This window comes from Gymnoscopelus braueri, assembly GCF_963280865.1.
Source record: "Gymnoscopelus braueri genome assembly, chromosome: 11".
Taxonomy (NCBI): Eukaryota; Metazoa; Chordata; class Actinopteri; order Myctophiformes; family Myctophidae; genus Gymnoscopelus; species Gymnoscopelus braueri.
The window spans coordinates 49,691,076-49,703,461 of NC_137613.1; the positions used below are offsets into that span (position 1 = coordinate 49,691,076).

General features: G+C 39.9%; 1 protein-coding gene across 1 annotated transcript; it reads right to left on the reverse strand.

Moving 5' to 3' along the window:
• Nucleotides 1–6,903: 6,903 nt before the first annotated feature.
• LOC308094941 (cerebellin-4-like) lies at nt 6,904–10,272 on the reverse strand. The gene is made up of 3 exons (XM_080441766.1): nt 10,224–10,272; nt 9,979–10,107; nt 6,904–7,386 (listed from the first exon to the last, which is right to left on the reverse strand). Exon 3 carries the CDS (start codon nt 7,334–7,336, stop codon nt 7,103–7,105), a length of 234 nt encoding a protein of 77 aa, XP_080297892.1. The 5' UTR covers nt 7,337–7,386; nt 9,979–10,107; nt 10,224–10,272; the 3' UTR covers nt 6,904–7,102.
• Between the last annotated feature and the right edge of the window lie 2,114 nt (nt 10,273–12,386).

A 12,386-nucleotide genomic window follows, 5' to 3' on the forward strand; every position in this document is an offset into this window, starting at 1 on the left:
CTCAAAACATGTTGTTCCAGCGACCCCCCAGAAGCACAAATCGGAGTTAAAAATGTTTAAAACATATATATATATATTCAAAGATTTGCACACATTTTCAAGATTTTTCAAAAAATAGCAGATCTACAAGCTCATTGCGCTGCACTCGGTGCCGCGCTATGAGCTTGTATATCTGCTATTTTTGAATAGCCCAAATAAATCTGAAAAAAATAAATAAAATACACACAGATCCGTTCCCGGTCTTAAAGGGTTAATTGGACGTATTTTCTCTCTAATGAAACAATCGTAGGAAGAAAAAGTTTTAAATGGTATACCGGCATACTTTTACTGTTATGGAGATATGTATTTAAGAGATGGTGGTGTTGCTTCATCCCTGCTTGGCTCAGCAGTCACATATTTGCATAGCCGATGCCTTCACGGCTGTTGGCCTGCTCTGCTGAAGACCTGTAATGACTGGAGTGTAAAGTGCTTTCCTGCAGCATCGCTGGAAACTCCCTAAAACTGGAGGTGGATGTGTGTGTGTGGGTGAGGTTGAGCGTTCTGACATTCTGCACCTTCAGGGAGGTTTTAAAAGTGTCTCTAAGCCTCCTCGGTTTGGACACGCTCGCCGAATAAAAAGCTACGCCTGTTACTGGCTGACCTTCCTTTAGTCAGGGCTGTTAACAAAAAAATGTGGACACGGCTCACAAAAGCGCCACATTTTTTCTACATGCTCTCCATCACCATAGGTTTCATTTTGGAAGGGTAGCCACGTCATCAAGATGGCAGAAGGCGGCCATCTTGGATTGCAAAGATGGCCACCATGTAATATCTATAATTGCCAATATCTCGGCTTCCAAGCCACTTAGAAGGTCAATCTTGGTGTCACTGGGACAAGGAATGAAATAAAACTATAGGGAATATCAATAAGTGACTAATTCTGCCAAGATTAGATAATTTGGTTGATTCTGCCAATGTATGTACATCATTTTCAGACACATTGAAAAATGGAGCATGAAGAGAATTGAAGATTTTTAGCTTCACTTTCAAGGATAACAACATTCAAATTATTTGTCACATTGACAACTGCAAAGATCTGTGCAATTCCAGTGTGCCTTCTTGCATGAGCACCTTGCACCACAACCTCTTTTACAACCGCACTTGACCAGTTCATTGCAGGCTTTTGACGCCATCGGTAGAATGCTCCACACAGGAAGCCAGACCTGGTTGTTGTCATCCAATGTCCATCCCCATCCTTCTGGACTGGGTGTCGGCTGCTGGGCCAGTTCAGATGTGGCCCAGAGACTGGTAGGCAACTCGCTTCACGTGCTGCAGCAGTGAATTGTTGGTGCTGCGTGCTGCGTTGGTGGAATGTGTTCCATCGTTTTGTTCTTCTGGCAGAACAACTCTCGTCGTGCTTCATTGACAGATTCCAAATCACTTGTCTTATCATACATGATGACTGTGAAACGCTCAAGAAGCTGAAAGTGTTGGGCATCTATGGTCACAGAAGTGTATGGATTTTCTGCCATGTAGTTGAAGGCCTGGGTGACCTCAGGGTAGGAATTCCAAGCCACCCATGCTGACGTCTTCCCTTTCCCGCAGAATGCTGATGTTGTGTCACAGCCTGTGTAACAGTGGAAGACGGGAAGTGCTGTGGACTTGTCTTTGCCCAGAGCATGGCAGATCGTGTTTATATGAACATAGGTATAGTTCTTGCCAGTGCCAAAAGCAACCCAGATGTCTGCAGCTGGATACTTGGCGAGCAGGGCATGGAACTTGCCGATGAGGATAACGACAACATCCGTATCCACAGTGCGTATCAAGCAGGTAGAACAGCCATGTTCCAGGGCATCAAGCAGGTGAATCACTATCCTGGTGTCGGCCTCTTCGTGGTTACATGGCAGCATCGAGTGGCTGGTGTCTGTGCCGACCACTGTGATGCCAGATGTGATGAAGACCAGCTTGCCCTCTGGCCAGGCAGTGGATGCAATCTTCCCAGAGAGAAAGGCAAAGAGTTCCTGCTTGTTTATAGGATCATGCAGGAAATCTGACCAATTCCCCGGCAGCTTGTTCTGACCAGCCACCTTCCGTCGTATCCCTTTGCCTCGCTTCTCCCTTGTTGACTCTTTTATGCTGCTGGTGATGCACAGAGCATCACAACAGATAGACACAACAGAGCATCACAACAGAGCATCACAACACGTCGCGATGCGACGCGTTGTGAGCTTGTAGATCGGCTATTTTCAAATAGTCTATGTATAAAATAGGGCTAAAATGGTTAATGTATGTTTCATAATATCATAATATATATCTGAAAAGTAACTAGTAACTAAAGTTTTCAAATAAGTGGAGTAGAAGTAAAAGTAGCAAACAAATTAAAGAAACAGAAAGAAAAAACAGCAATAGCAACCATTAAGGATGAAAATGATATACTTCAAAGAGGGAAATCTAAAATAGCATCATGTTTTAGAGATTATTATCAAAACCTCTATACCCCAGAAACAGTAGATGTGAGTATGCAAAAAATTAAAGAGTATCTAACTCCTTTAAACTTTCCCACAGTAACTGACAACCAAAATAGCGACTTAGTTAAGCCAATAACAGAGGCAGAAATTACAAAGGTTATCCAGAAAGGTAAAACTGGAAAGAGCCCAGGAAGTGATGGTTTCACAAATGAATTTTATAAGTGCTTTAGACTCTTGGTTGTACCTATTCTAAGCAGAGTCTTCAATGATATCCTACAAACAGGGAAGTGGCCAGACACATGGAATTCAGCAATCATTACTGTTATACCAAAAGAAGGAAAAGACTTGACAAATTGTTCATCCTATAGACCGATATCTCTCTTAAATGTAGATCAGAAGATATTCACCTCGATTATAGCCAACAGACTCTCATATGTACTCCCAGATATAATTAATTTAGACCAAACGGGTTTTGTAAGGAACCGCCTCTTAAGTGATAATGTGAGATGCACACTTAACATGATAGATCAAACGGTAGAAATTAAACAACAGATGTTGACCTTGACCTTGGACGCGGAAAAGGCCTTCGACCGGGTTTCCTGGCCCTTTTTATTTGGAGTATGTGAGAAGTTCGGTTTTCACAAAACTTTTATTAAATTGATTAAGGGAATGTATAAAGAACCAAATGCAAGAGTAAGAGTTAATGGGATGCTCTCTAAGACTTTTTCTTTGAACAGAGGAATAAAACAAGGAGATCCGATATCACCACAAATGTTTAATTTATGTATTGAACCTCTAGCAGAACATATTAGGGAAAATAATAAAATAAAGGGAGTTAAATTAAAGGAAGAAGAACATAAATTGGCAATGTATGCAGATGATATCATACTGTTCCTTACAGAAATATGTAAATCCTTGCCCATTTTATTAGAGGAAATAACAAACTATGGAGCTATGTCTGGCTATAAGTTAAATTTAAATAAAACAGAAGCCATGTTAGTGGGTGGCTATTTGGAAAAAGATTTTAAAAAACAGTTTAATATCAAATGGGATCAGAATAAAGTTAGATATCTGGGAGTAAACATACCTAATAATCTAGATGAACTATATCACTGTAATTACGGGCCATTGGAAAACTCTGTAAAACAAGATTTGAGTAGGTGGAAAATTATACCCTCTACCTTACTGGAAAGAATTAAGATTATCAAAATGAACGTTTTGCCACGCTTCCTATTTTTATTCCAAAACCTGCCATTATACATATCACCTGCATGTTTTCATGTATGGGAGGGACTGATGAGAAAGTTTATATGGGATGCAAAGAAGCCAAGAGTTAAACTCAAAACCCTGCAACAAGACAAAGACAGAGGAGGTCTGGCGTTACCTAATTTAATTCATTATTATTACGCAGCACAGTTAAAACCTATTTTAATCTGGATGAATAATAAGATGAGCCCTAAATGGAAGCTCATAGAGTCTAATCTAGTTGAACCACTCAGCACCTTGATCTTTGCATCCTATAATAAAATACAGACTAAAACACTCAATCATTCTATACGTAATACATTTAAAATTTGGAAAACGATATGTAAAATAAGTAAAGTTAAAGAACAAGAAATTACCTGTATGAGAGAAATGTCATGTGACTCAGATTTCACTCCAAATAGCATTGATCATGTTTTTAAGATATGGGAAGGGAAAGGTCTCAGAAGATTCTATCAAATGTATAATGAAGAAGGGCTGGTCTCTTTTGAAAATTTAGCAGATCAATATGATCTTCCAAGTCATCATTTTTATCGATATTTGCAAGTGAGGAGCTACTTAAAAGAGAAGCTCAAAATTAGAACTCTTGGAGACCTTCACCCTCTCCTAAGATATATAGTAAAATCCCATCAAAGACATGATTACAAAAACACAATTGGACAAGTCTATAAAATATTTCAGGAAAACAAAATTGAAGATCTAGATCATATAAAGGACAAATGGGATAAAGAACTGAAAATAACCATACAAGGAAGTGAGTGGAATCAGAGTTTTAAAGACATTTTTAATCATATAAGATCTCCTTTTTGGCAGGAATACGCCTGGAAGATGAATATAAGGTATTTCCAAACGCCTCTATCGATATCCAAGTACACATTAAACTCTAGTTGTTGGAGGGGATGTGGGGAGAATGGGGCGGACCATACCCATATTTTCCTTACATGCCCCAAAATACAACACTTTTGGTCCAAAGTTTTACAAATTATAGAACAAATATTTGGAAGAGCTGTTAATTTAGAAAATCACAATATACTTTTGGGAACACGTCCCAAAAGTCTACAGAGGGAAGAACTATATCTCTTTTGGATTTTGAGAATTACAGCCCTCAAACAAATAACTAGATGTTGGAAAGGTCTGGAACTACCTAGTGTAGTCAGATGGATGGAAAAAGTGGAAGATATTTATTTCATGGAGAAGGTGACGTATAAAATTAATGGAAAGGACAGGTTGTTTGAAAAGAGATGGGCTCTCTATCTTACAAATAAACATGATTTGATTATTTAACCTTAATGACTAAAATTATTATTATTTCTTTGGAATATTTCTATTTATTTTAACCACCCAAGTATTCAGAACTAAAAATGAAACAAAAGAAAATGGAAGATATTTTACCAAAATGACACAACAAAGCCTAACTCCCCCACCTCACCCCCCCCCCCTTTTTTTTATTTTGTGTTTTATTTCTCTATTGTTTCATTTCTTGGTGTCAAGTTTGTTGCTTATGCCTCCTTATAAAGGAGGTTTACGAGGATGCATGGATGAAATAATGATTTCTATTGAAATGTCTTCATATAGTTTATCCTTTTTATTTACTTTATGTATGTACTGTAGGTGAAGGGGTTTTACATGCAAAAAAAAAAAAAGAAAAAGAAAAAAGAATGGGTCGAAATGTCTGTTGATAACAGAGACATAAAACATGTGAAATGTATTATTACTATTATGGAAGTAAACTGAATGATTTATTGTTAACATGTTTGGACTCAATAAAGTATAAAAAAAAAAAAAAAAAGAAGTAAAAGTATTGGAAATTGGAAATACTCGAATAAAGTACAAATTCCTCAGTTTTCAAATTCCAGTACGGTACTTAAGTAAATGTACTTAGTTACTTTCCACCATTGATAACAAGAGTCATATCTGTCAAAGTTTGATAAAAACTACCAATATGTTGTGCATAATCTAGCCGACACATACATTTTAATACAATTGTGTTCGTATATGGCCAGAATCAACCAAATTATCTAATATTGGCAGAATTAGTCACTTATTGATATTCCCTATAGTTTTATTGCATTCCTTGTCCCAGAAAATGTATATTTAGACACCAAGATTGACATTCTAAGTGGCTTGGAAGCCGAGATATTGGCACTTATAGATATTACATGGTGGCCATCTTTGCAATCCAAGATGGCCGCCTTCTGCCATCTTGATGATGTGGCTACCCTTCCAAAATGAAACTTATGGTGATGGAGAGCATGTAGAAAAAATTTGGCGCTTTTGTGAGCCGTGTCCACATTTTTCAAAAATCTGGTCTTAAGCATCCTCACTACTTGAGCCATTCTCCAACTTTAAAGGCTTCACCTTTAACCCCGGACCTCTTTCCACTGTTGTTTCTAGGCGTCGTTTGACTCGTTTCATGAGTCTCTTGTGAGCGATTCATATGTTGAGCTTTTATATAACCATATATTGTTTACCACCCATTTGTTTGGCAAATGTTTTACAAAACAATTAGGAGAAGAGCATCTGCTATAGTCATCAGGCTTTCAATTAATGTTCATTTATTGATGGGGTCGATAAGGTTATAGGACAGACCCAAGAACTGTTTATATTATTATTTGATATGGACATTCATTCATTTAGTTTAGTTTAGTTTAGTTTATTAGCACATTGTAACAAATATAGAAACAATACATATTAAATGACAAATTGCTGTGCAAGGAAAGGAAGAAGCCGGCTGGCTAATTTGGAATCCTTTCCTTCATGGGAGAAGTCAATAAACAACAGGATTAAAAGTTCAATTAGAACAATACAAGGGAGCAGTGGTGCAAATAAAGAAATTAAAACACAAAAACTGCTCAAAAGAAGAAAAAGATGAACCTTATCAATAGGCAATAAAGAATATTTATTAAAGAGAGTTGCAGATGGCTCGTGTCTTTTTTAGTTTGAAATTATTCTCAAAAACCTCTTTTGAATGATAAGTAGTTTAGTTAGTTATGTAGGATATGTAGCAGCCCAAACAATTACAGTAATTAATATGGGAGAAAATTAAACTAAAATAAAGAGTTAAATGAGACGAAGGATGAATCAGCGGATAGATTTTTCTCAATATGCCAAGCATCGTCATAGACCTCAAAGCTATAGTATCAATCTGTTGTTTCCAATTTAAATGATCATCTATAATGACGCCCACATTTTTTTAAATGTGAAACCTGACAGATTTCCGTACCATTAATTAAAATTCAGATTTATCTATTGGGAAGTTTTTGTTTATATTACAAAAAATCATGAAGTTGCATGTTTGTGCAACTTCATGATTCATTGTCCATACATTGTCCATGTCATTGTCCATACAGGTATACATACAGGTATACATGTATTTTGGAGTGACATTCTGCTCACATGGGATAGATCAGGAATCCACTAAATGTGGTGTATTTACCACCATCATCAAACACCCCATAACCTTTAGGAAGTTGCAGGTAGACCACGTCACCTTCCTGTACCTCTAAGGGCACTCCATGATATAGGGAAACAAAGCCAGTATCATCATTCTTTCCTTCATTCCAGACAATATGCCTGCTGTTATGGATCAGTCTCACAGCCACCTTCTGATACTGGCGGGTGTGCATAGCAGTGAATCTGAAGTAATAGACCCCTCTGACTGGAGCTCTGAAGACACCTGCATCAGAACAGAGCAACCAGAGATTAGTGACCACTGGATTAAGTGGATAACAACATGTATGTACATCTGGAGCTGATGTTTACTGAGTGCACGGTACCACTGATAGCCTGAAATATTCCAACACATGAAACAAATAGAAATACTATTAAATAATAAGTAATAATATAGCTGCAAGCAGCAGAGAGAGAGAGAGAGAGAGAGAGAGAGAGAGAGAGAGAGAGAGAGAGAGAGAGAGAGAGAGAGAGAGAGAGAGAGAGAGAGAGAGAGAGAGAGAGAGAGAGAGAGAGAGAGAGAGAGAGAGAGAGAGAAGAGAGAGAGAGAGAGAGAGAGAGAGAGAGAGAGAGAGAGAGAGAGAGAGAGAGAGAGAGAGAGAGAGAGAGAGAGAATAGATTGAAGAGAGAGAGAGAGACGGAATAGATTGAAGAGAGAGAGAGAGACGGAATAGATTGAAGAGAGAGAGAGAGACGGAATAGATTGAAGAGAGAGAGAGACGGAAACAATAGATTGAAGAGAGAGAAAGATGGAAGCAGAATGGATTGATTGGACGTGTCAACCTATTGCCATTAACAGGAATCGAACCCTCAACCTTAGGATTGACAGGCTGCAACACTACCTATAGTGCTATAGCTTTGACCAGGCTGAGGTTGTCTGTTGAAGATAAAACTGAACCAGTGAAAGCAGCCGATCTACAAGCTCAGAAACACGTTGCTATCTGAAAAGTTTTGAGATTGTAGATTGGCTATTTTCAGAATGAAGTATGTCATACATTGCAAAAACAGACCTTCTCAGATAAGCATTTCATGTTATCTTTATCAATTGCATATGTATTCATTAATACAGTCTTGTAGTTTGCAATGCACTTTAAATGAAGTCTCCACCAAGTGAGGCTTGAACCGGCAACCTTGATGTTGTGAAACATTCACTTAAGCGGGAAGCCATTGGACCAACAGACCTGATACAGTGAAAACGGAGGTCAGACAGATTATACCATTTCACGCAAATAACTGAAAAATCCTGGGTTTAAGTGTTTTTCAAACTGCTCAAAATTGCGAACAATCTAAGGGCGGAGAGAGAGACAGACATGGAAACGGAATAGATTGAAGAGAGAGAGACATGGAAACAATAGATTGAAGAGAGAGAAGGATGGAAGCAGAATGGATTGATTGGACGTGTCATCCTATTGCCATTAACAGGAATCGAACCCTCAACCTTCGGATTGACGGGCTGCAACATTACCTATAGTGCTATAGCTTTGACCAGGCTGAGGTTGTCTGTTGAAGATAAAAGTGAACCAGTGAAAGCAGCCGATCTACAAACTCAGAAACACGTTGCTATCTGAAAAGTTTTGAGATTGTAGATCGGCTATTTTCAGAATGAAGTATGTCATACATTGCAAAAACATACCCTCTCAAATAAGTATTTCAGGTTATGTTTAACAATTGCACATGTATTAATTGACACAATCATGTTGTGTGCAATGCAACTTTAATGAAGTCCGCATCAAGTGAGTCTTGAACTGGCAAACTTCAGGTTGTGTGGCACACGTTTAAGGGAGAAGCCATTGGACCAACAGACAAGAACCTGTGAAAAAGGAGATCACACAGATGATACAGTTTCACGCAAATAGCTGAAAAATCCTGGGTTTAAGTGTTTTTCAAACTGCTCAAAATTGCGGACAATCTAAGGGGGGAGCTTACTGGTCAACGTGATACATGTGTTCCTCATGAGTCAAGGCACATGTGTAAGCAGGTTTAATGGCTGTCGGCCAAACGAGGCATGACTTTTGCCTGTTTAAAGTTTGCACTTTCAAAAAATCGCTATAGCGCCCCCCTTTGACCAATTGGAGTAAGATTGGTTTCAGTAATATTTGGAATGACCCTCAACATTAACGCAAAGTTTCAAAGAAATGTGAGTCTGCATGTATGTGTTAGGGGCAGATGAATAATTGTCATAAAACTGCAATATTCATTGGCTCATTAAAGCTTCATTTTTTCACTTATGGAAAATCTTTGCTGCTTGTTTGTCGGCATAGGTCCAAAGTTCATGTGTAAAACGTTTCGTGCAGATTACTCAAAAATCCCAGGAGGAGTTTTAACAGTTTTTCATATCATTCAAAATGGTGGGAGATCTAAAGGTCAGAGGTCAAAAGTCAGAGGGTTAAAGTTGTTCATCATGAGTAGACGCATGTGTGTATTGAAGTTTTATGGCTGTAGGTCAAACAGGGCATGAGTTGTACCTGTTCAAAGTTGGCATTTTCAATTGAGTGCTATAGCGCCACCTTTTGACGAAAGATTGTGAGATTTATTTCTTGATAGTTTTTCATGACCATCTACCATATGGCCGAGTTTCGTAAAAAGCGACAGCACGGTTCAGCCAGAACTGCGAAAAGTGGCAGAAACAGAATACGTACAATAATAAGACAGGTCCAGAGCTGAGCTCTGGCCCCGTAATTACAACTCTAACCATCTGAAAACTTGCCAAACCTATGCAAAACAATTTGATTTAGCAACAAATATAACTTACATGCCGTCTTCAGAGAACTGTACGTTAATGATTTTTGTATAGATGAGGATGGTCAGTAGTCAGTACCTGTATCTAGGTTGTACGCCTGGCCAATGTTGGTGAGTACATTTTTGAAAACCAGTGTGGTATCAGTATCGAAGGGTCCCACATGTCCTGCGCTCGTCAGTCCAGCATAGAAAGCCACCTTTTGTCTCTCTGTGAACACGGGAGAACAACATGTTTGTTCTAAGTGATTGTGTTCGCCATGTTTCAAACTTTTTGACAGTGGAAGAAAGACTGTTCAGACAGATTAACAAACAAAACAAGCTCACCAGCTCTCTGCAGGGCCGCCACGTTATTCTGTAACGCTATAAACACACATGTATTGAAATTATTATATCCATTGGGATAATATTTTTATATTGTAAACATAAACAGAGCGAGGTCACATGTCAAACAGAAAAATTATAAAGACATAAGATGATTCTCAGCGGTACCATCTGTTAACAAATATTGCCTGCCAAGAACACATATGCGTCCTTTAAAAAAAAAAGCGGCGGAATAATTAATTAATTAATTCCTGGCAGTCAATGTGTTAAAAATAAAGTTGTCTCCAGTGTTACAATCCTGCTGGTGGCGTTGCTCAGCGCCGCCACCAGGTTCTCCAGTTCATACTCCAGGTCTTTAACATCTGACTCGTCAGGGGTGACCGTTCCATCCTGTCCCTGAACCACTGTCCCAGACAAACACGACGACAGCACCACCAGCAGAGTAATGGAAGCCTTCATCCCTAAATCTCGCCTGGTCTTGTGATCTGTGAGCATGTAGCAGACAGGGTGTTTCTCTTTATATACTTCAGCGCAAGGTCATGAATACTGAGTTGTGTGCCAACCTTTCAAAAGTTTCCCAGAAGGCCCCCCCCCCCCCCCCTCATCCAGACTGAGTGGCAAAACATTGTGCAGCATGGAGAGTTGGAGTGTGGAAGCGCTCGTTGGAAATCACTCAACAGTCCTGCGTACCACCTGTTTCTAAGTTGCACATAATGCAGGAGGCAGCAGAACGTTGCGTTATTGAAAACGAGCGCTTCCAAACTCTGACACTTAGAAAAATAATCACCTGCACAGAATTTATTGACAGAAAGTATCTCATAACATGTCTACGGTGGATTTTTATGAAACAAAAACTTTGCAGATAGAAAGAGGATAATTCAAGCTTTCCACTCACTTCGGTCTCCCACACGACCGTTTTTTGTTAGAGGGGTGACGGGTATTGCTGACAGCGTTTCGGCACCGTTGTAGCGCTAATTCAGCAGACTTAGGACAACATTTTGGCGCTGTTACATGCAATAGCACACTGTGCTATGTTGTTGATTGTTGTTGATTTTTTGCCAGGAGTTTGATGTCCCCCAGAGCTTGGTGTCCAAGGCTGCAGCCCTAAAGCCTGTCTCTTTCTCTCTCTCTCTCTCTCTCTCTCTCTCTCTCTCTCTCTCTCTCACACGCACGCACGCACACGCACACGCACACAGCCTGTACACTTCCAGGAATGTCCCCTCTCATGCCCGGAGATTAAAGGGGGTTGCATGCTACCATTTTTGGTGATCCCCCTCTCACCGCGGTGGTTTGAAAACTACAACATGACGTCACTGAGCCGCGGTGATAAGCGGCTCACCACTCACCTCAACACATCTTTCTGTTTTTACTAACCGAAATCACCGGACTATGAGCGCCTAGTATCCAAACCACCGTTTTGGTGGTCACAAACGGTGGTGATACGGTGACCACCTCATTTGGTAGCATGCAGGGACCTTTACACACTCCACAGGGTGACCACTTGAAATTGCCCCCCTCCTCTCACTTTACAAACACTCACTCACTCACTCACTCACTCACTCACTCACTCACAAGCTATCCACGCGGTGTGCTGAAACATAATTTATACTATGTCATTCAGCAGTGGGTCCTGAATGACGCTCAACACAGCAACATAAGCCCTATACCGTTAAGACAGAATAACTGACTACAGTATGTGAATGCAAAGATGTTCATTAGATCCGTAATCTCGCAAAACAAGCCCCTGTATTCAGTGGCGGCACTTCCTCGCTTCCTTGTCAACCTGGAAACAGCCGCACCGACAATCTCCCTGATTATGACACCAAACAAAAAGCACGCCACTGCGAGTACGCTGTGAATCTTGACAATGTGCTGTGATACTTTTTTTCTTTTCATCCTTTTTTTGTTTTGTTTAACTCGAGCACTAGCTGATGTCTGCATTTTGAATGCCAGCGCGAACCAGCGCTGGGCACAGTGTCAACGTGGACCTCGACTGTGGGGGGAGGGAGGGGCACACAAACGCAATCGCAACTCTTTCTGTTCATACTCTAGTCTACACATACTTGATATATCATTTTATAGCAGTGGTTCTCAACCAGTGGTCCGGGGACCACCAGTGGTCCTTGAGGGGGTTCCAGGGGGTCCCCAGCAAAAGGCGTTAATACG